The 22,461-nt window shown below is 60.2% G+C and overlaps 2 protein-coding genes across 3 annotated transcripts in view; one reads left to right on the forward strand and one right to left on the reverse strand.

Moving 5' to 3' along the window:
- Window positions 1-4,806: 4,806 nt before the first annotated feature.
- TSPAN1 (tetraspanin 1) lies at window positions 4,807-9,838 on the reverse strand. The gene is made up of 8 exons (XM_087732004.1): window positions 9,797-9,838; window positions 9,567-9,630; window positions 8,267-8,473; window positions 7,763-7,837; window positions 6,971-7,069; window positions 6,455-6,592; window positions 5,891-5,974; window positions 4,807-5,615 (listed from the first exon to the last, which is right to left on the reverse strand). Exons 2-8 carry the CDS (start codon window positions 9,621-9,623, stop codon window positions 5,562-5,564), a joined length of 714 nt encoding a protein of 237 aa, XP_087588130.1. The 5' UTR covers window positions 9,624-9,630; window positions 9,797-9,838; the 3' UTR covers window positions 4,807-5,561.
- A 7,147-nt stretch (window positions 9,839-16,985) lies between these two features.
- The window catches only part of PIK3R3 (phosphoinositide-3-kinase regulatory subunit 3), an 84,825-nt gene continuing 79,349 nt past the window's right edge, over window positions 16,986-22,461 (forward strand). The window contains exons 1-2 of one of the 2 annotated variants that reach the window (XM_087731668.1): window positions 16,986-17,086; window positions 17,669-18,372. In XM_087731668.1, the coding sequence (XP_087587794.1) occupies window positions 18,057-18,372 (316 nt within the window). In that variant the 5' untranslated portion in view covers window positions 16,986-17,086; window positions 17,669-18,056. The remainder of the gene's footprint in view (window positions 17,087-17,668; window positions 18,373-22,461) is intronic. The other variant, XM_087731669.1, reaches the window with a different exon arrangement.

Below are 22,461 nucleotides of genomic sequence, written 5' to 3' on the forward strand. Positions count from 1 at the left end.
GTGTTCGCAAACCGCTGCGTTTATAGGAGCATCCCCTCCTGAAATGGAGGGATGATGCTAAAAGCAGGTTAATCCCCTCAAAGGGGAGCACCTGTGCCAGGCTGATGGAGAGCTCCAGCTCATTCCCCCCTGCCTGATGGTGATGTGGAGGTTCATTGTCTGAAGGAGCTCAGTCCTGGGGAGCTTGTTAGGGCAGCCATGTCGCTCCCCATCCTGCCCTTTCTCAGGGTCCCGCTCACTTCCCAGCTCAGCCCAGAGGTGCTGGCACATCCCTGGGTGTCCAGGAGCTGGCTGGTCAACTGGCCCATTGCCTGCCCTCCCTGGGAAGCCCAACCTGCAGGCTCCCACGGCTCAGCCCCGTGCGACACCAGCTTTAGCATGTGCTGCCCAAGTTGCCGGTTCCCAGGTCTCGCCCAGCCCCGCGCAGCCCCCCCGCAGCCCGGCCTCCCTGGCTTTGTGCAGCCGTACAAAGGAGAACCTGTCCGGGCTGCTCTACGTCCCAGGAGCTGGCTGATAATTAAACAAAAGCAAAATAGCCTTGGCATGAAACTTGACCTTTCCAGAGCGCGGAGGGGAAGAGCAATTTTGCATCATTTGTGGTGGTGGTTATTTTTATGCATTATGTTTGTTTGGCAGGGATCTCCATGCTGGCGGAGCAGGAAGTCCCCGCGCTCCGATGATGGGCTAGGATGTGAGGGACAAAGTCCAGGCTGATCCTTCCTGTGGCACATCATTCCCTCTGTGCCCCACAGATGGAGGAAAGCACCCTCCAGCCGCCGTCCTCCGGGATAACAGACACGGTCCTCTCGAATGGAGGAATCTCAACTCCGGAGGGATGCCAGTGCCTCGGGCGTGCTGGCCCCATCCCCATCCCTGCATGGGAGGGAGGCAGTGACGCTGTGCCCAAGCCACCTGCATCCCAGCTCAGGGAGCTGATCCGCAATTTTCAGCACCCTCTGCTTTATAAAGAGCCCTGCAACACCGAGGTGCCCAAACTGCTCCCAGGAAGGGGCTCTGCTTGGCTTCTCCCCTTGGTCCCGGCTGCGGGGGGTCCCTCCCCTGCGCCCAGCCCATCCCTGTCCCTGTCCCCTGCTGCGCCTCCCTGTGCAGGGCTGCCACCTCCTCCGCCCGGATCTAACAAAGCCCGGTGGCGAATTAATCTTCAACTGCGTACCCGGGATTGTTGTCGTGATGGTTATTATGTTGTGTCCTGCCTGGCACAGCGTTAATGATTAACGCCCCAGGTTCAATGTCAGCTCCTGCCTGCTGCCTTTTAAATAGCCTTTCCATCGCCTCCTCTGATATCCCGACAAATAACTGGGGCAGGGAGCTGCCCAGAAAGCACCCTTGGGGCTGGGTGGGCACACAGGATGGTTTATCTCTGGGGCAGGGAGGAGGAGGAGGAGAAGGGGAGCCAGGGAGGAAGGCTGTGCTGGGGAAAGGGTGCATTGCTTCACTTCTTCCCCCAGGCCAGCCCATGCCCTTCGAGGACGTCCTCTCCTCCCCAATCCCGGAACGTTCTGGCCAGGCTGCTATGGCAGGCAGGGGAAAATCCCCTGCAGCAGGCATTCCTTGGGCAGCTGACGCCAGATGAGTTTGCTTTTGCGTCCCATTCTCTCCCTTTATCAGCACAAACCCAAAGAGCTGTGATTCCTCCTCCCACTCATGAGGACCCTGTCCCCCACCAAAGCTAATTCCCAGGAGGGAGGGGGCAGCTCGTTTCCTAAAGCACGGCCCGCTCCCTGCCAGCACACACCCCTCTGCCACGCAGGGTTTCGCCTGTTGTGCCCCGGGATGATGCCAGTGGCAAACGCCCTGCAAATCTCTGGGGACTTTGGCCCGTGCGTGGCACGCATCATGGCAGGGCAACACATGAGCCAGCACCCCATGGGGCTGCCAGGGGTGAAAGGCAGCTTTTCAGGTATCTGCCTTCCCCATATGACTGGGGGCTCCAGACCCTCATTTTCCCCACCCTGTGCCCATGGGGTTGCTAAACACACCACCTGGCAGGAGGCTGCCAGAGGGCGGGATCCACACCACCCCACGCAGCCCACAGACCAGCCCCTTCCTTATTGCCGCCGAGGGAGCCATTCCACCTTGAGCCACCCCGCTCCCCAAGCAGGGGGAAATTCCCCGCGTGGGCTCTGAAAGTGGCTGTTTCCCACAGGGAGAAGGTCCACGGCTGCTGCAGAAGAGGGAAATACCATGACATCAGCGCAGTCCCCATTGCATGGAGGCTTGTGGGGCCTCAGGAGACGGGATGGGGCCAGAGATGCCACACCGCTCCCAGGGGCTCCGGGTGGGCGGGGGTCAGCGTGCACCCCTGTTTCCCTGTACAGAGCAAACCCCAGAGCACAGGCACCAAACGCTGCCCGTTTGCTGAGCCTGGCCCTGACAGTGACCTCGGCTCTGTGGCCCAGCATCCCCCCACACAACCGGGTCTCTTCCCGCCATCCTCATCACCTCCCCAGCCAGGAGGGGGGCAAACCTGACCCAAGAGAAAAGTAAAGTCTGCCCCCGGGCTCAGCCACCCTTCCCTTTGCTCCTGCCAGCACTGCCCATCCCAGAGGATTTCTGCCCACGCTGGCTGGTCGGCACCCATGCAGGGGGTTATTGCCCACGGGGGAGTGGAGCAGGGCACAAGCCACGGACCAGGGAGCACCAGAGGGTGCGTGGCTGGAGGGAGCAGTGACCCGGGCTCTGGCAGGCGGCAGTCCCTGCCAGGGAGACTTTACCCTCCTGCTCTCCCCCACCCTGTGTCACGAGTGGAAAAGAGGAACCCCCACCCCAACACACACCCCCCGTCATGTCAGCTGCTTGGGCACCTCGGGACCAAGGATGCCTTCCCAGGGGCAATAAGGAAGTTTCTGTTTTCTGTTACTACATGCTCCCAGGGCCTTTTTGGCCTCCCACTCTGATGGCACAACTGTCATCTTTTGGGGTGCTGCCAGGCACCCCGGGGTGCCAGTCTGGGGGAATCAGGCAAGTCTAAGGGTTACAAGCTGCAGAGATGCCTGGTGGCACCCACATGGGTTGGTGGGGCTGGGTGGCGCGTCCCGGTGGCTGCTGGGGGACCAGCCGGGATGGGGTCTCCTCCGGGGAGCCCAAAAGCTCCGACGGGGCTTTGACGGTGGGAAGCGAAGGGCAGGGGCACAGTGGGAGCACAGGGGAGGCTGCAGCAGCCTGCCTTACCCCCCGCTGCCCCGCTGCTGCCCTTCGGCTGCCAGGGGAGCCGGAAGCCGGGAAGGGCAATGGGGAGGAATCGCATCTGGGAGGAGAAACTGGTCAGTCGAGTTTCCCCAGGGGAGGAACCGAGCCGGTGGTTGCAGGGTAATTGCTGAAACTCAGCGCCACAGAAACTGCCTGCCCTGTGCCAGAGAAACCCTGTGGCTGGGAAGGGGTGCGAAGCTGGGAGCCTCCGGCTGGCCGGGCATCACCCCCGAGCCCGCTCCACCCCATGGGGGTGGTGGTGAGAGGGTGTTTGCCAGGAGCCGGCTTTGTAAGACAGCCCCAAAAAGAGGGAGCCATGACCAGGCCTGGTGTGCCCAGCAGTGCCTGGCTCGGACACCTCCAGGAAGGGCTTTGGGCAGCACCAAGGCCCAGGCAGCTCCTGCTTGCTTGGAGAGGGAAAGAGGAATAAAAGCCGTGACGTCAGTCATGAGGTCACTCGTTTATGGTGGAACGGGGACCTTCACCTGTCCAGGGAGGAGGAGGAAGAAGAGGCTATTTTCCGGCAGCTTCACCCTACGCTGCACCATGGGGCAGGGCCAGAACCCACATCCCCGGGGCTGAGTCACCCCAGCTGCGGAGCGAGTCCCTACACCCGTCCCACTGCCACCTGGCTGCTCCCGTCAGTGTGCGGGGTGCTGGATGGAGCCAGGGAGGTGCCGGACCCTGAGGGGCCGTGGTGGTGCCCCGGTGCAGCCCTGTACCCAGTGCAGGAGCTGATAAGGGGGTGCCATGGCAGGCACAGAGCAAGGCGGCGCGTGGGAAGGCTGTTTGCACACTGGCCTCCTGCCCCGCTGCTAATCGCCCCGTCCTTCACCACCGCCGCCCCACAGCCCTCGCGCTCTGCCCCATAAATGGGGAGGTGGGGAGCCTCATGGCAAAAATGGGGTGAAGTAGCCCTTGACAACACCCCGGCCCCCCCAAACCACCTGCCTTGGCCTCACTTTTGAAATGGGGAAACTGGGGCACAGCAAGCGGATGCTCAAGGTGGGGTGGTGCCAAAGGCAGGGAGGGAACGATGCTGGGGAAAGAGGGTGGCTGGAAACCCCCCAACCTGCCTGTGACCGCCCCCCATCCCCACACATAGAGGGACTGTGGGTGCATCACCTGGGCGGTACGGGACAATGCTGGGGGATGGAGATGGTCGGAGATGGAGCTGGCAGGACCTGCTCCCCACCACCACCCCAAGCACCCCATTTCAGGTTCCTGGGACTGATGGGGACACGGGCACCAGTACAAACCACCCCCAGAGCCAGCCCTGCCTTTCAACCCAAGCTGTTGCTCAGTCAGTGAACCGATGTTGCTGAGCAAGCAGTGGCTGTTGCGGAGGGCAGGGCAGGTTTGCAAGGCTAATGGTAACCCCCGCTACTCCCTGGCTGCTGTGCAAACACTGGGCTGCTCGTTTCCAAGCACCCCAGCAGGTAAGGAGCCGCAGCGGAGGGAGGGCAGGCAGGCTGCAGGCAGGGCTGTGCTGCCTGCATGGGGCTTGTGACCAGGGGGGGAAAGGCAAGGCAGCCCGCCACCCTGCTGCGCTCCCCCAGGCAGAGGCTAGTTATTAAAGGCAGCACCAAGATCGACTCCAGAAAACAATTTGAAAAATTTATTTGTTTTTCTTTACAGCGTGGAGAAGGGCTCAGCCATGAAATGACAGGGGGTACGGGGCAGCCCCAGCCACTGCAGGGCCAGGGAGAGACAGGGCTGTCTTCATGCCAGGGCAGGGACAGAGACCAGCCAGCACCTCTTTTAGGGGACAACAGGGTGACAGGGTCAAGGCTGGCAGAAAATGGGTGTAGGGGTAGACACATGCCCCTGTGAGGACGTAGTTACCACCTACAACACGTTGGCAGGGGACCAGCCCCAGTTCAATGGAGGGATGCAGGGGGGCACAAGCCAGCCCCAGTGCCAGCCCCTGCCCTGCCAGCCCCTGCATAGGAACACAGTGGGGACAGCGTGGGAGAGGTACAGTACATGCCTGCAAGGGTTTAATCAAGACATCACTGTGCCACTGCCAGATCAGCAGCCCTGATAGGCCCCTGTGCCACCCTTATCTCCTGCTGGCATCAGCCAAACAGACCAAGCAGCTTCCCCCCTGCCACCCCCCTTCAAAAACCCCCCCCCAAATCTCTATGTACAGACTCAGTGTGCCATATCAGTACAAAAATATACACATAAACTCTACAGATCCCAGCTCAGTAGATCAAAACACAGCTATAAATCATAGTGCACAGGACAGCATCAGGCCCAGGGAGCAATGGGATCCCCCCAAGAGCACGGCACGCCACAGGCGCACCCCGGCATGGTGGGGGGGCAGATCATCTTCCTGCCTCGTGGGGTCATTTCTCATCCAGCTTGCAGTACAGGTACATGGAAACTGCCATGGATGCGATCTGTGGGAGGCAAGATGCAAGTCAGCCCCCGTAAGTGTCCCACTCCAGCGTGGGTTTGAGTCACAGCCCACAGCATCCATCCCCAGTGCACACAAGGAGGAAGAAGCAGGTATGCCCAGGGAAGAAGGCTCAGTAGCCACCCCGGGGCAGATAGTGGTCCACGGGGCTGCACCAGCACCCTGCAGCCCCTTGGCCACTCAGGCCAGTCCCAGCCCCGCTGCTCACCTCCAGGTACAAGGAGGAGGAGGCAGCATAGCTATGGCTCAGGCACTCACCTCCAAGACAGCGATGCCGGCTGCCACGCCACCCACCACACCTGCATTAGTCTTGATTTCTTCCAAGATCTGATGGAAACAACCCTGCAGGAGGCAACCACCCAGGTGAGGACGAGCAAGGGGTAGCAATCCCCCAGCCACAGGGGCACAACATCCCCAGAAAGGGAGGTGCAGTTCTCCAGCCTAGAGCTGCACAGCCATGGAGGAGGTCTGGGGGCTTCAGGAGGCAACTCATCACAGCCACTTCTCAGGCCAAAGTACAGTATTGGCAGGGGGAGGAGGGGAAGAGGCAGGGAAATTGCCCAAAAAGGCAGAGTGGTGCCTGGGTTCATGCTCAGCTCCAAGCATGCCACCCTGCTGCAGAGCTCCCTTTAGGACCAGAGCAATGGCAGCAGCTTTGCTTGTCTCTGCCAGGGACAAGCAAAGGCCACCACAGCATGCCCCAAGACTTAAAGCCATGTCCAGAGCTGGGGCTGGAGCTACAGGACAGGTCTCCCTCCCCGTGCCAGGGCACACCCCAAACCAGGCTCTGCCAGAAGAGAAGAGCTGCTGGTGTGTCCGTACCTGGACTTCGCTTTTTTCAGCGAGCGTCTCATTGCAGGGCTGCTCGAAATTACAGCAGGACTCCGGGTAGGTTCCGTGTTCCTCAAGCCAGGGGGAGCTGGTGAAGTCTGTGTAGTTATTTAAGCCACAGCAATGGATCTAAGAGGGAGAGAGGAAGGGATGGGGAGAGCATCCTGCAGGTCTCCTTCCTGGGTCAGACATGATCTGGACCCCACTGCCCCATGGAGGGTGTCACCCAGCTCAACCCAGCTCTGGGAGGTGCTCAATGGCTTTCTTGGGACCAGGATTTTGCCCCACACACCAGCATGTACAGCTCTCACACCAGCCACAGGACCACTAGATGCCAAGCAGGTAGTCCCAGGCACCTGGGAACCTGATGGGGTAACAACAGCTCAGCACATCCAGGGTTGTGATGGTGTCCCCATTCCTATTGTGCTGGCCCACCCGGGTGTGAACCACCAAGCCTGAGCTGGGACCATCCTGACCCGCAGGTGAGGACCCCAGGGCTCAGCGCACCTCCGTCATGGTGACATTCCAGATGTGCGTGAGACTCTTATCTTTCCCGTACTTCTCCTTCAGGAGAGGGGTCACCACGGCCGTCAGCAGCGTCTCTGCCTGGAAGAAGAGGCAGAGAAACACCATCAGACAAGGTCCTGGGGAGCACCACAGAGCCAAGAGCCCCCAGACTGGTCTCAGCCCATGGGGAGGAGACCAACCACACCCAGCATGGCCAGGAGCATGTCACACCACATCCCTTTGGCCCGAGGACAGCTTGGCCCCTTCCCCACTAACCAGTGCTTTATGGCACCGAGGCCAATTATGACCAGTGAGTCATCTGATAAGCAGCATAAGCAAGGGAGCCAGGAATGATGTTTGCCCTGCGGTTGACTTCTCCAGTGCCTAATGAGGCAAAGTCACCTTTCTCCCCAGGTGGTTTCTCAGGTGCCTAATAAGGGGTTGAGTTTGCTCAGCATGAAGCATTAGGGACTTCCTCTCCTGTGTGGCTCCTACCAGCAGAGGTGGAGAGGTGTCAAGCCTAGGCTGGTACTGGACTAAGGGGTTTGAAAGAAGCAGGCAGAACTTGTACCATAACCCTCATTTCTTTAAGGCAATGGGAACCCCTGTTCCCATCACCCTCACCCTGGCCAGGCCGCCCCAGCCTGCCCACATCCCTTCCTCCTGCAGCAGTGCCCACCTCTCAGCTTCCCCATCCATGGGCAGTACTGCCAGCCCCAGTGTCTCCTGTTTTCCCAAGGGGTAGGACAGGTCCCAGATTAGCCCGGCCTGAGACTTAGATATGCCACTCACAAGACCTGTGTAGACCAGAGCCACCACGGCAGCAGCAACTTCAGCAATGAAGATGATCAGCACCACCGAGAAGAACTAGGATACAGCAAGGGGAGGGAGGTCAAAACAACAGCCAGAGTCCACATGGCCCCCAGGAACCCCTCTGTTTCCCAAGGGCCAGCAGGACCCTCCCTCAGGGCTCAAGCCCTGTCTCATTGCCTTCAGCTCTGCTCCAAGGCAGAAGCAGCACAACCTTGGGGTCCTCCAACCCTCCATCTGCAGGGGGCTGACCTCTCCAGATATGCTCCAAGAGAGACCTCTGCTCAGCACCAGCTTCTCCTTCCAAATTCACCCTTGCCTGGAGTGACTTTGGTTCCAGCACTGCCTTTCCAAGGTCCACCCAGCCTTCTACCACAAGGGAACATCCAAGGAGGACATCTCCACAAAGAAATCTATCCCTCAGACCACCCCCACCAGAGACCCAGCTAAAATGAGGCTTGCTAAGGAGATAAGTGAGGTCCATACCATCATCAGGAGACACTTGCTCTCCTTCTGGGCACCATAGCACCCAAGGAAGCCAATCACCAGCAGGATGGAACCAATGACGATGAGGAAGTAGCTCACATTTACGACCTGCATGATGCTAGAGGATATCGTCCCAAATATATCCAGGAATGACTGTCCATCTACTGTGACCCAGATGCCAACTCCCAGGAGGGTCCCGCCACCAAGCTGGGAGGAGAGAGACAAGGTCAGCTCCTGCGCAGGCAGAGATCTGGGCTTTGGGGAAGGTGCTGGCATGGATATTTCTCCCCACCGCAAGTTTTCCCCATGCCAAAGCAAGACTTTGTGGCCACTGCAGGCTTGGAGCGGCCACATGGGTCACTACCCCGAAACACACCCCACCACCAGCACATCCCTGGCTGCGGCATCACAGCTGCCCCCTTCCCCAGCCCAAGGGGTTTTGGTGCCGGCAGTGGGGCAGTAACCTTTGTGCAGGGCAGCCGAGCCAGCTGCACCACGGGCCACCCCCCTGACCCCAGAGGGGCAACATGCAGCCGGCTCAGATGCTGGCCACCATCACGAGTACCTCCAGCCAGGGAGGCTGCTCGCTCATGCGGGCAAGCAGCTGAGCAGTCCCCGGCTCCAGACGCTCACACACTCCTGGCAAGGGCAGCTCGGGGCTGCCTCCAGCTTGCCCCAGCCCTGCCCTCCACCCACTCGACCTTCCCCACCAGCCCCAAGTCCCAGTAGGAGTTTTAAGGAGGGAGTGCTTCGGCAGGGCGAGCCTGGGTGCTCTGCACCTCCCTTCCCAAGGCTACATCCCACCGCACCCCCTTCCAAGCGGCTCCGCTTGCCCTCCAGAGCCAGGGTAGCTCTCAGGAGCTCCACTACCCCTTGCCCCAGGTAGAGGCAGAGGCTGTGTGTGCTCTGGAGACCTCCGACATCCAAGACCCCCAACACCACAGGTCGCTGCCATGCACATGGGCTGCTCCCCTGCAGAGACAGAGTCCCCCAAACCCCCCCTGCTCTGAGGCACCCAGCACCCTCCACCAGAGCTGCAGCACAGGGAGACATGGGTGCCTGATGCAACAGCCACTGTCCCCAGAGCCCAGCACGGTCCCCTGGGCTTTGGCCAGAGCTGGAGAACGAGAGAGCCCCACAAGGTTAAGTCCTCAGCCCACAGAGGCAGGCTTCGCCCACCCCATGCCCAGCTCAGGGTGCTCCCCAGGAGGTGCTCCCACAGACCCCGGCCCTTCATCCCAGCTTCCCAGGGCAGCCGAGGGGGGCTGCCAGGCAGAAACAGCAGCTGGGGTGCACTTACAAATATGGCCAGGTTGAAGAGGATCATCATGACCTTGATAAAGGTGAAGCACCCCATCTTTGCGCTGGGGAGAGCAGAGAGAGGTTATCAGGAGGAGCCCCCATCCCGGCACAGCCGCTGCCCTCCTGCGAGCGGGGCTTCGCCCCCCTCCGAGGGAGTCTGGGGGCTCCACACTAGCAGAGGGGGTGCACCCACGGGGTTCACTCCCCTAAACGCCGAGCCCAGCCTACCTGAGTGTAGAGCAGCTCCCAGAAGCCCGACCCAGCCCGCCCCGACCACACTGCGGCCCCCGCCCCGCCGCCGCCGCCCTTTAAGCGGGCACGGCCCCGGGGCCGCCTCCGCCGCTGGAGCCCCCCCCCGCCCGGCCCGGCCCTCGCCGGGGCCACCCCCACGCGTGCCCCTGGGTGCCTGGTGGCTTGCTGCCCTCTGCCGCCGGAGCCGTCCGCCCCGGGGAACCCGGGTAGCCCGGCCGGCTGGTGCCCGCGCCCATCGCCGCGGCCTCTTGGCGTGGGTGGGGGGACATGTTGTCCCCGTCCTGCTGCTGCTGTGAGCTGTCGCCCCACACGCGTGCCCCTGCCTGTGTCCCCGCTGAGTCCCCATCCGACAGAGCCCCACAGAGCAGGAGGCTGGGACCGCCGGCATGGGTGCTTTGGGGGGCAAGGGTATCCGTCCCGGGGGGCCTTCACCCCACGGCGGATGCTGTGGCCGTGGCGGGGGTACCACCCCGCAGTGCTGGGCACAGCGTTTGGGATTTTCCAGCCATGGTCAGCCCCACGGGTCAGAGCCCTGCTGTCTCTACCACCCACGTCCGGCACAGCATGGCTGAGTCACCCCATCTTCCCCGGCTGATGCTGCAGGTGCGCTGCTGGCCTCGCCACTCGGGACCGCTGGGGCAGGGATCTCTCCAAACCCCAAATCTCCAACATCCCAGGCCAAAACAGAAGGGTACAAGAGGGCACAGGGGAATGGCCGTGTGAGGCAGTTTGCAAGGGAAAAGCCAAAGGTTTACGAGCTGTCCCTAACTGTTGTGCAGGGCGGCAGATTTTTGCTGGCGGGGACACAGCAGGGTGACAGCAGGAGAGGATGGTGACGGCCAAAACAGATGCCAGCGCTGGAGCAGGTCAGCAGAGACCTGCCATTGCCTAAGGGCTGCCAAAAGTGATTTTCTTTGGAAAGATGCTTTGAAGCAGGGCTGGTTTCTCTGGAGTGAGGCTGCAGCAGGGAGCCAAAGAGAGCACGGGGCAGGGGGATGCTGCATCCCCAGGCCTGACCATGGGGGTGGTCCTCACCCATCCAGCATGGCTTTGGGGCAGGGTCTCAGGGTTGGTCCCCTCCCCAGCACCCACTGTGTATCCTTTCAGCTTGTCATCAAACCAAGGCCGAGCAATGTGGGAGGCTGGGGAGCCCTCATCCTGCAAGAGCAGGTAGCAAACGCAGGCTCTGGGTGCTCGGCACGCTCCGCCCTGCGCCCGGCTCCCCCAAAACCCCACAGCGAATTCCCTGCCTGACCATAATGATACATTTCAGCAGGATGAAGTCAGCCCGGCCGGGCTCCAGCCAAAGCCCAGTGGCATTTGGGGAAGCCTTCATCCCTCCTGTGCTGGAGCTGGGGACTTTAACCCTTTCCCCACGCAGCCCTTCCCTGCAGCAGCTGCCTGTCCAACGGTGTGAGCCCAGCTGCCATGAAGTTGCTTGGAGTGAGGAGCTGAGCCTTCATCCCTCTCCCGAAGGGGGACCACTGCCCCCTAAATGCAAACGAAGACCCCCATCATATTGCCTCTCTCCCAACAGTTGTCCCATCCCAGCCTCACCTTATTAGCTGCATGCAATCTCCCCATCCCGAAAATAATTTTTGGCAAATATATAACTACTCGCTCTCATTCCCAATTGTTCCCAGCCACAGGGAAAATCCAAGGATGAGCCACAGGCTGCTCCACTCACCTCCCCAGTACCCGGTGCCGCAGCCTGGGGTTTGGCCGCTCCCCAGCGTCGCCCATCTGAGCCCCATTAAGGAGCCGGGGCTGGATTTTCTGGCTCTCCAGGAAGGCCTGGCCTGACCATGGCAGGACGAGCCTGGTGACATTCCCACATCCCTCCTGACCCCACCACCTTCCCACTGTTCCCATCCCCATACACAGCCCAGCTGGACCCCAAGCATCCCCTTCCCTGGAGCACAGGGATGTCTCTCACCAGGGCATGGGTAGCACAGCTCCTCCCCAGCGACTCGGCCCTGGGAGGCCCAGGAAAGTGGCCATAAGCGGTCACTCCTGAGGTCTTCTGTCGCCAGTCCAGCCACTAGCCTATGCTCTGGGGGAGCGCAGGAGCCAGGCACATGTCTGGCGTCAGGATCCAGCCATGGTGTCTGCACTGAACACCCCTCCCTGGGCTTTTCTTCAAGGAAAAGCTCCAAGCTCTGCTCCCAGCCTCATGCCTCTTCCAGCTCGTGTTCACATTTGGAGCGTTCAAGTGCTGAATTCCCACCCTGCTGATGATCCTGGGCCTTGGCATCCTCCGGTTAACGGCCAGGCTCACTGCGGGCACGGCCTCCCCTGCCTCAGGACCTTCTTACCCAGGGCTCCAGTGAGGCAGTGCAGGCAGCTGCTGGGTGCTCAGAGGAAGCATTTTGGAGCAGCTATCCATTCCTCTGTAGAGGCAAATTAGTCTGTGATGCTAACGAAGCATCTGCTTGGGAATAGGGGGAGGGAACCTAAACTGGCATCTCGCACCAAGCAGGGCATGGGGCACCCCGGCAGCCCTCCTGCCAGCGGGGCTTGCTGGAGCCTGCTCAGCCCCCTGTGTGAATTAGCAATTGCTAACAAGCCTGAGCAATCTGCCAGTGAGCAAGGCCAGGCGGGTGCTGAGCTGCCTTAATGCCATCCACAGGGACACGGCTGGGCCCAGGGGACATGCCCGCCCGTGCCTCAGTTTCCCTCCTGGTAAAGCATCAAGTAACAAGCCCCAAGCAGGGACAGCCGTGGAGACCAGCCCAGCCCGGGCTTGATGGGATTTCAGGGTATCCCCAGCCAAGTGAGCCCCTTGCAAAAGGCTTTCACGTGTGTGTTTTGGGCTGGCAGGATCTGTCCGTCTGTCTGTCCAGCATCCAGTCACCTGGAGAGCAGTGGATGGATGGACACACTGCAGTGTGCCAGAGATGAACCCGGCTTTGGATTTGCAGATGGAAGTTACTGAATGTTGCAAATTCGTGCTGCATTCATCACTTCCCGCCTCCTGCTGGGGAGAAAGAAAAACCTACAGGAGTCAAAAGTTTTTGACATCTTGAACATGAGGTGTTTCAGTTCTCAGCTTCGAAAGGACTCAAAGCATTTTGGCCAGAGAACTGGGGAAATCACCGACTCCCCCACTCTGGGAGGGACCAGGCAGCGGGACCACACTGATTTCCCCATGGCTGCAGCTCCCGCATCAGGGGAATCCTCCCCAGTTCCGTGGCTATGTGCAAACCCACAACTTGAGTCCAAAAAACGGGAGCTACTCCATCTGGTGCCATGATCTGTGCCATGCAGAGCCCAGGGTATAAATACTGGGGCGATAAATGGGGGCTGCGAGCACGTCCCTGGTGTGAGGACCTCAGGGCAAGGATCCGACCCGCATCTTATGTAGCTGATTTTAACCATGATGCCGTTTCTAGCTGTGTGTTAATAATGCAATTCAAGCGGGGCTCCATGACATCTCCCTGCCCATGTATTGGGCTGAGCTTCTTCCCGTGCATTTACCCCCCCGCAGCGAGTCCCCCTGTGCCTGCCCTGCTGCTGGCCGCGTGCCAGCACCCCTCCAGATAAGGTTTTCTTGTTTCTCACATGTGTCCAGGCTGGTAAATCCCTCCCGAATTAATTAACAGGGGCCGCATAGAGGCGCCAGCTGCTGTAAAGCCGAGCCGGGTGGGTTCGGGGATGCAGAGGGCTGTGCTGCGGGGTCATGTCAGGACAACCCTGTGCCTGAGCGCTGATGTTCTGGGGGCTGCTGCAGACAAGAGCTGCGCTGAGAAGCCTTCGCCGTCTTCTTGCCATCGTCTCGCCAGTGAGGATGGCCGGGACCACCCGGGTGATTGAGCTTTCTCCCACCACAGGTTGGGGTGCGGGACCTGCCCCAGCTCGGGGCTCAGTGCCGACATTGGGGGGCCACCGGTCCCCGGTGCCGTGCCGGGATGCCCCGCACAGCAGTCTCTCCTCCAGCACTCGCTCTGACAGCTCCTGGCGCCTGCCATGCTGTGAAGCTTCAACCCTGCCAAGAGGCACAGGAAAGAGCCCCAGTGCCAGCCGCAGGCTGTGCCCCGAGCCCTTCTTTATATTCCTCGTTTTTTTTCTGGCATCTCCCTCCCCAGGTCGGGGGTGCCCCCAGCCCAGCCGGGCAGCTCAGCGGTGGTGGCAGAGCGTGGCTGTAGGAGCGAGCAGCTCCCGGCTGCCCACGGGCACCGTGCTGGGAGGTTGTTTGAAGAAGCACTTGGCTCTTCCTAAAACAAAACCCACAGAGGCCAGAGCTCGCTTCTGGGCACCCTGGGAGAAAACCAAGAGAGAGGGAGTTTTCCTGCTCCTAAAGAGAAGAGAAAGCAAAGCGTGGCCCCCTCTGAAGGGGGGGGGAACAGAGATGAAACCAAAAAAGCCGACTCCGAAATGTCAGCAGAAATCAAACATCGTTTCTCTCTGATTTCTCCAGCTGGGAAAGGCTCAGCCTGGTTTCACAGCCTTACCTACTCCAGCTGGGCACATTAACAACTCTATTTATGCTCTATTTATTCACAGCCGTGTGGCTAACTTCCCCCAGCCACTGCCAGAAAGCACGGGGCAAGTGCGGCCAGCACATCGTGAGGCTGGGCAGGATGGTGCTGGGCAGCCCCCAAAGCAAAGAGGGGAGCAGTGGGGCTGCCTCTGTCACTTTGGGAAGGCCGGGATGGGCAGCTGAGGTGGATGCCTGCCAAATACCTCCTGGAGATGCTCCCACCAAGGGCTGACCCTCTGGCCAGGAGAGCATGGGGACCCCAGCAAGGAGACACGTCGCTCCCCCTGCCAAAGCCCCATCCTGGGCTGTACGGATGATGAGCAAAGGCGGGCTTGAAGGGGAACATGGGGTGCAAGGTGCAAGGATGCCTCGTCCTGAACACCCCACAGAAAAGCAAAAGCCTGTCAAGTCAAAGGCAAAGCTCTCATTGCAGTGAGTGCTGCTCATTAAGCAAACGAGGAAGGATCTGTAGCTAATCAGGGTCTGACAGGCAGCTCCTCTGCTTGCTCAACAAATAGCAGTTAAGGCCTGAAGCATCTTTTACTTCTTCGTAGGGTGCTCCCTGAGGGCTCTCTGCCCACCCTGAGCGATGCACCCACCTCTGGGCTGGAGTGAGGTGGGGGTTAAATTAACAGTGTAGGGGTGACACAAGGTGAGGGGCAGCCCAGGATGGGGGAGTTTTGGGAATGACCCTGCTGCAGTGCAGCTGGAGTGGGGGATAAGGGGTGCTCTGAGGGCTGGGGGTACGTCTGGAGGCGAGCAATGAGGACAGGAGCTGGTCGTGCTGGGGAAGGCTGGGGTGATGCTCAGCCCCATCTGCTGGGGGGGGAGCAGGGGGCAATGGGACTTGGCTCCAGCAGGAGATGGTGCCTTTGGGTTTGGGGACCCTGAGGTACATCAGGAGGGGAAGATGTCTACTGCTGGGAAGGAGGGATCCTACTCAGCAGCCTGGGAAGGGGAGATGGTGGGTGTCATGCCAGGGTGTTTCTCTGCCCCAGAGCCCTGGGACTGTGTTAATTCCTGGCCTGTATATAGGATTGATCCTAGAATAGGATGGGTGGTAATATTAGATGGTGATGTACCCACCAGCCTCCCAGCTCTAATCCTCTTCCAGGAGGAAAACACCTCCTTGCCTTTCCCCAGGCAGCCCCTAGAGTGCTGGCACCCTGCCCAGCCCTGTTTGGCTTGACAGCCCCTGTGGGACAGGCTGGGGAGACCAAGCAGGGCTTTAGGCACTCGGCAAAATCCCTTTGTCCCCAATGGGGCACAGGGGACACGACTGGGGCAGTCCCAGGCAGGGAAGCACAACTCGGGAGGGCAGCGTCTGGCTGCTTGCAGCCAACTCTGACTCTGTCCCGGCAGCTGCGACCGCAGCACAGTGCCAGCAGAAATGGGATGAGGGAGAAAGACCTTTTAGTCCCCGAAGGCCAGCAGCTGGGCTGGATCCGGGCTGGGGAGCAGGGCAGTGGGGGCTGTGTGCTGCCCAGGGAAATGCAGCTGGGGTGAAATCCCCCAGGATGCCACCACCCTGCACAGCCAGGCCATGCTCTGCAGGGAAAGAAGGAGGGAGTTTGCCGAAATTATGGATAAGAAGGACCATACATCTCCTGTGTTGCTCTGCTGGCCTCTGTGCCTCAGTTTCCTCAGTTTTCCCAGCCCTTCCCCAGCACCTGGGGTGCTCATTTGGACCTTGTGCCACCCCTGCACGGCTCCAGCTCTGGCCCACATTCAGCCAGTGTGCATTTCCTAGAGCCTGTGTTTTAGGTACCATCTATTTTTAGGATGCCCAACCTGCGGCAAAGACAAGGAGCAACTGCCTGTTTGCAGAAGTCAGCGTGAGAAGCAAGGATTAAAAATAAAAATACCAAGCCCCTGCACCTCTGGGAACATCACCTCAACCTCACCGTGCCTCGTGAACAATCAAATATTGGGCCAGCTTGTCCGTGCCCCAGTGTAACTGGCTCTGCAGAGACTCACTGAGACACGAATTGCCTCAGGGCAGAGGCACCCCCAGCATGGGTGTCCCCTGGCTGGAAGGGAGCTGAGAACTGATGCTTTTGTTGCATGCGACGGTACTGCTGTTGCCACAGGCTGGTGACGTGCGTGTCCCCGCTGTGGCCAAGCTTGACCCTTTCCATATGAGCCCTGCCAGCCCCTTCCAAGTTCTCTGCCTTGTTATATTTTAATTGTTGCTTTGTTTAATTTTTAAGGAGCCTTAATTTTTAAGGAGCCTTGCTGCATGTGGGAGCTCTCACAGCATCGCCCTGCGCTGTTTTATGGGGGTGCCCAGCCCTTACCCTGGGGTCTGGGGAACGCAAATGCTCAGCATCCCTGGGCTGGGATTCTCCATGCCTGTCCTGTGCGTGGTTTTGATCCCGGCTAAAGGATGGGGTCCTCGGGGGGGAGGGGGGGGCTGAGGCAGGGAGATCTGGCTGGTATGGGGGGGGGGTGGGGTGGGGTGGTCCTCTCCTGTCCTTTAGCATCCCTAAGGATGGAGACCCACCGATGGGGGGGTCTCCATCCCACAGAGGAGGCTATTTGGGAGCAGAGATGCTGCATCTGGGGATGAAATCATCCACCTACTCCTACGGTTCTCCCCTCTCCCCGGTAGTCGGCCCCCCCCCCCCCCCCGCCGCAGAGCGGCGAGGGGGGGGCCCGGCTACCGGGGAGGAGGAGGAGGGACGCTGACATCACCGCCGGAGCGCGGCTCGGGGGCGGCCGGGGCGGCCGGGCCGGCTCCGCTCCGCTCCTGTTCTCCGCTCCCGCCGGGGGATCCGCCGCTCTCGGTAAGGCTGGCGGGGAGGGGGGGGCGCAGCGGGAGGGTTCTGGGCGGCGGGTGGATGGATGGATGGACAGACGGACGGCCCCGCGGCTGCTACTCATCATCCCTCCATCCCTCCATCCCTCCATCCCTCCATCCATCCCTCTTCTGCGGGGTCCTGTGGGAAGCCGGGGTGGGCAGCAGCACAGCCTTGCCCCCGGGCAGCTGTCTCTCTCGGAGGAATATTTTAAAATGTGAAGAAATAAAAAATAACCCACCCAAAAATCCTACGTCTTCATCCACTGACTCTATGTAGCGATGCCGGGCTGGAGCTGTCGGAGGGGAGCTGCGTGCGGCGGGAGGTTTCTCGGCACATATGTCTATTTTCAAAGCCCGTGGCGTGATCTCTTGCCCTACTTTCCAGAGTCTTGCCGGTACTTTCCTTGCATGCAGCGGCCGAGCCCTGCTGGCAGGAGCTCCCCGGGAAGCCGGAGCTGACCGAGGCGCTGGGCTTTCCCTGGCATTGGGTGGCTGGGATGGGGGACAGGGCGGTGGGGTTGGGGTCGAGACAGCGGTTTGGTTGCCAACGCACTGCCTTTCTCTCCAGCAGAGAGAGGGAGGTCCCCAGCACCGTGTGGATGAGACCAGGCTGAGAAGAAGATGGCATGTTTGTACCCAGCACCCCAATTAGCCTCATTTGCTCCCCTCCGTTTGCCCCAGTGATGAAAAGGCTCCCTACCCACGCCTGAGCCAACCCAGCCAAGCCCCGGGCTCCAGTGTGGCTCCGCAGCGATTTTGGGGCTGGAGGGGTCAGGAGCCACTCTCCAATGCGGAGATTTTCCAACACTGAGATTTTTATTCGGTGTGCGTAGGGAAGGGAGCGCTCTCATCCCTGCCGCATTGCCCCAGCCCAGCCGTACCTGCCCCGTGTGGGCACCCCGGGCCCCTGATGCCCAGCTGGATTCGGGCAGTGTGACCTGCACCACGCCATCGCCATGGCCTCCTCGGATGGGCTGCAGTACCGAGCTCTCTATGAGTACCAGAAGGACCGGGAGGAGGACCTGGCGCTTTGCCCCGGGGACGTGCTGACGGTCAGCAGGGCCGGGCTGCTCAGCAGCCCCGACTACAAGGACGGGGACGAGCGCAGCCCTCAGGGCTGGCTCCACGGCCTCAACGAGCGCACCAAGGAGCGCGGCAACTTCCCCGGCACCTACGTGGAGTACCTGGGCCCTGCACGCGTTGTCGCCGCCGCCGCCAAGGCCAGGCCACGGCCCTTGCCCCTGCCACCCGCTGGGACCCCCACATCCTGGGGTGAGTGCTGGGGGAGCGGGAAGGTGGGAGTCCACGGGTGGGTGTCCTCTGCAAGATGGTGAGGGCGGCATGGAGCCCGGGTGGGTGCTTGCTTTTGGGATGGCTTGGTGGGGATCGACCCACAAGAGGGGGGATCGAGCCCCAGAAGGAGAAGCTGCCCTGGGACTCATTCACCCCGGTGCATCAAGGCAGCCACAGGAGGGGCAGGGGGTGCCTGGGGTATCACTCCCCCCCAGGCAAACATGCTGCAGGGATTGCTCCTCTCCAGCATCCTGGGCTGGCTGCTGTGCTGGTGTGGGATGGCCAAGGGGGTCCATGTCTGTGACAGCACAGGAGAAAGATGCAGGAGCCCTTTGGCCCCCCAGGGAGGAGCAGAAAGCCCCGTGGCAGTCCCTGGGAACCTTTTCTTCCAACTGTTCTTCTCCCCCACCACTGCGGCACCCGATTCTGGCTGCTCTCGGTGCCTGGGCGAGCGCTGGCACCCGACCAGGTCCTGGCCTTGCGGTCACTTTGTGCAAGCTGGGATGGGGAACGGTCTGGGCACACAGTGGGGCCAGTCCCAGGGGGGGTCCTCCATCCCCAGGGGCTGCAGCATGGTGCTGGGGGGAATATTCGGCAGTGCCCTTCCTGGCATGGGGACCCTGGCCATTTCTCCGCCAGGATCTGCTGAGCTCATGGAGCAGCTCTGCCCTCGCCACTTACCGTGACCAAGCGCGTTGGGTCTGGGAGGGATTTCACCGCAGTTGCATAACGTACCCAAGCTAAAAAAAAAAAAAAAAAAAAAGCAAAGTAAGAAACCCCACTTCTAGCCAGGCATGACCTGGAGACCCCAGCCAAAGCCACAGTCCTCTCCTTCTCTGGGATGCGATGGAGGAGACATCACTGGGGGGACGGCGGCAGCGCCTTTAGCTGCGGCTGCCCAAAACCTGCCCGGCTGCTGGCCCAGCACCTCAGGCATCCTCCTTGCCTGGTTTGGGACCAAGGCGCAAATGTGGTAACCGGAGAGGCTGCTTCCCTCCTGGGCTGGCTGGGCATGGGGGGGGGGGTACCTTGGCCCCAGGTTTAGAGGCTCACCTGCTGACAAGGAGTCCATCCCCCTCCAAGATATGGTTCAAGGCCCCCTTGCCACTGCGATTTAAGAGGGTGGGGACCACCCAGCCCCTGGGCTGAGCACAGCAGTTCTCAGCTGGCATGGGGCAATTCCTTCCCCCGACACCATCCACCACCACGTATGGGGTTTGCCATGCAGATACTGCTGTTCAGCCCCCCCAAACAGGGAGGCAGGGATGCTGGGAACCCCCTCTGCCTCCCCTCACTGAAACAGGGGTGCTCGTCCCTGACTGATGCCCTGAGTGTGCCGAGGCAGATGCGGTCCCAGGTTGGTGAGCAGCTACGTGCTGCCATCACAAGGAGGAGGAGGCCACTTTTTGGGGGTAAGCCCCCTTCCCAGACAAGCTCACTGGCACGCGAGGAGCCCTCTGGCCCTGGCTGTTTGGCGGGCAGAGCCCTAGCAAACTCAGTGCCGTAGTGTGGACAACTCTGGTCAGACAGAAGCAGACCCAAGGGCTCTCCAGCCCCGTTCACCAGAATTTTTAGAGATGGGAGAGTGCGGAGCCACCCTCTTGCTTCTGCCCCTGCTGCCCATCACTGTTGCCTTGCGCCTGCCCCACACAGGGGGTGGTATGGGCTCCTCTCCGAGGGGCTGGGAGATGCACCCAGGGGACCCCTGCCCACAGGTGCTGGGGAGATGGTAGTGCCCCACAGGTCCAGGCATGTCCCCAGCAGCAAGCACAGCCTGGCTGGAGAGCCTGGCCAGTATGGAAGGTCCCAGCACAGGAGCCCCAGCCCCGTATGCGCTTGGGCGAGAGGATACAACTTAAAATTAAAAAAAAAAAAGTAAAATTGAGATTTTTTTTAATAGGGAAAAACCCACTAAAACCACGTTTTGGGGGTAGATTGAGGAGGGTGCTGCCATCTGCAGGACACGCTCTGGTCATGGCCTTGGGTCCCACACTTCCAGGGGGACGTGGGGTGCTGCCTCCCTGGTGCCATGCCGTGGGGTGCCCCTCCGTGGAGCACCTTTCCTGGGGCGATGCCGGGGTGCGTGGGTGCCTTAGCGGGGGATGCTCGTGGCCCACAATCACGTCTTTCTGCAGCAGCAGAGCAGCGTGTACCGTTTTATGTCGGTTTAAACCCAAACCTCCCGGCTGGCGGGATTTCCCTTAGAATAAAAATCTCCAATGTGGTCTTGGAAGAGAAGGGACGCTTTTTTTTCTTTTTTTGGAAAATTCTTCCCATACTGTTTCCACTCCCAGATGGAGGTTTTGAGGGACATTTGTTTTGGCTGGCCCAAATGCTTACTTTTCTGCGACAGCAGCGTGCCGCCCTGTGTGCCCTCGGTGCCCGCTGAGCCCCAGTGCTGGCTGGGGACCCTGGGGACCCCAAGCAGGGTGAAGCCCTGGAGGGAGCCTTGACTGGGAGAGAGAGACACTGCATTTCCCAGCCATGCCCCAGAGCTGGGGCTCACTCTGCAGGGAGGAATGGTCTTTTTTTTTAATTAAATAATATCCTAAAAATGGTTCTGAGTCCCCAAGGGACTTTCCAGGCACTCGGCAGCTGTTTTGCCCCTGCCTGGTTGTCCCGGGCAGCATCACTGCTGCAAGGTATCACCTCCGCTTCACCCAGGGTTGGAGCCAAGCGGTGTGACAGGACGCTGGGGTCCAGCCTGGCGCCCTGAGGGGAGAGGATGGGCTAAAGCACCAACCTGAGTTTGGGGCTATTCCTGCTGTTTCCAGCAAGGAGAAACAGAGGGTTATTTTTTGCCATTGCCACCTTTCCCCAAGCCGTCACCTTGGAGGCCAAAACCCAGTTTTCCCTAATTAAAAAAACACCCATGTGGTGGGGACATTTTCTGTGGGCTCCCAACCACCTGCTTTGCTTTAAACCCTGAAATCTTCCCCGTTCTCACCCGATGCATCCACACATCCCCATCAGGCAGCGGAGGGGACCCTGTTGCCAGGCTCGGGGGCTGCAGCCGTGCCTGGGGACCAGATCAGCCACCTACGAGCAGGAGGTTTGCATCCCTCCCCACTCTCCAGGGAGCACTGAGGCATCACCGGGGCAAAGATGAGAGCCCAGTTCCACCCATTGCAGCCAGGTTGTGTTTTTGCAAAAGGTCAAAGGCAGCACGGCCCTGTCCACAGCCTCTTTTTTTTTTTTTTTTCATTCCTTAAAACCATTATGAGTTTATTGGCTTCACAAGTGAGTTCCCTGCCTTCTGCCAGGCAGCAAAAATCAAAGACAGAATGAGCCTAATGTTGGAGTTGGCTGGGCTGGAGCACGCCTCACTGCAGGGAAAAGTCACACTCAGGCTTTATTTAATTTGCTATAATTTTTTAAAAGATATTTCCACCAGAACAGATCCACTCACCACATAAAACCGGCAGAAGAGCTCTTGACACATCAGCCTTTCCAGATGCCATCCGTGCCCCAGCGGTCACACACAGCTCTGATGTGCTGCGGCCAGTGGCAGCCCCTGACTGTCCCCTGCCTGCTCCTGCCTGCTCCCTGCCCGCTGCCTTCCCAGGGGGGTTCAAGGCCACTAACAAGCGAGTGTGGGGGGAAATCCAAACACTGTCAGGGTCTCTGTCAGGTATAACGCGCAGAGGTGGAGAGGTTTATCAGCTGGGGTGATAAGAAGGAAGGGAGGGAGAGAGAGAGAGAGGGAATGTGCCCCGGGGTAAGGAGAGCCACTCTCACCCCTGCCGGGGGGTTTGCTCCTCTCTGGCAGGGTCTGGGGTGAGGTATCCTTTGTATAAAACCCAGGAGTCAGCAGCACCTGGGTATTTGTGCCATGGGAAGCCTGGCCCATGTTTGGCTGAAGGGCTCCTCAAGGACTGGTGGAGGTCTGCGCCAGTCAAGGGGGTGGCTGAGTCTTCCCTGGGGTTGTGCTCAACCCTGTTGTAGACACCAGAGAATCCAAGTGGGTGAGAGCTGCAGGGAGCCGTGCTGGGTAGGGATCTGGCCTCCCAGCTCCTGCCTGGTGCTGCTAGGGGCTGTGGGTGATGAGAGGGGGCAACCCCAGTGCCA

Source organism: Nipponia nippon, unplaced genomic scaffold (genome assembly GCF_047370975.1).
Source record: "Nipponia nippon isolate SJK-2023a ecotype South Korea unplaced genomic scaffold, ASM4737097v1 scaffold_5, whole genome shotgun sequence".
Taxonomy (NCBI): domain Eukaryota; kingdom Metazoa; phylum Chordata; class Aves; order Pelecaniformes; family Threskiornithidae; genus Nipponia; species Nipponia nippon.

What these genes read in the sequence shown, in the direction of transcription:
- TSPAN1 (XM_087732004.1), bottom strand. Translation starts at nt 9,623, where the DNA reads ATGGGGTGCTTCACCTTTATCAAGGTCATGATGATCCTCTTCAACCTG. An exon ending in TCTTCAACCTGGCCATATTT is followed by an intron (nt 8,474 to 9,566) that starts GTAAGTGCACCC and finishes CTCTCCTCCCAG; the next exon opens with CTTGGTGGCGGGACCCTCCT. An exon ending in GCAAGTGTCTCCTGATGATG is followed by an intron (nt 7,838 to 8,266) that starts GTATGGACCTCA and finishes GCTGTATCCTAG; the next exon opens with TTCTTCTCGGTGGTGCTGAT.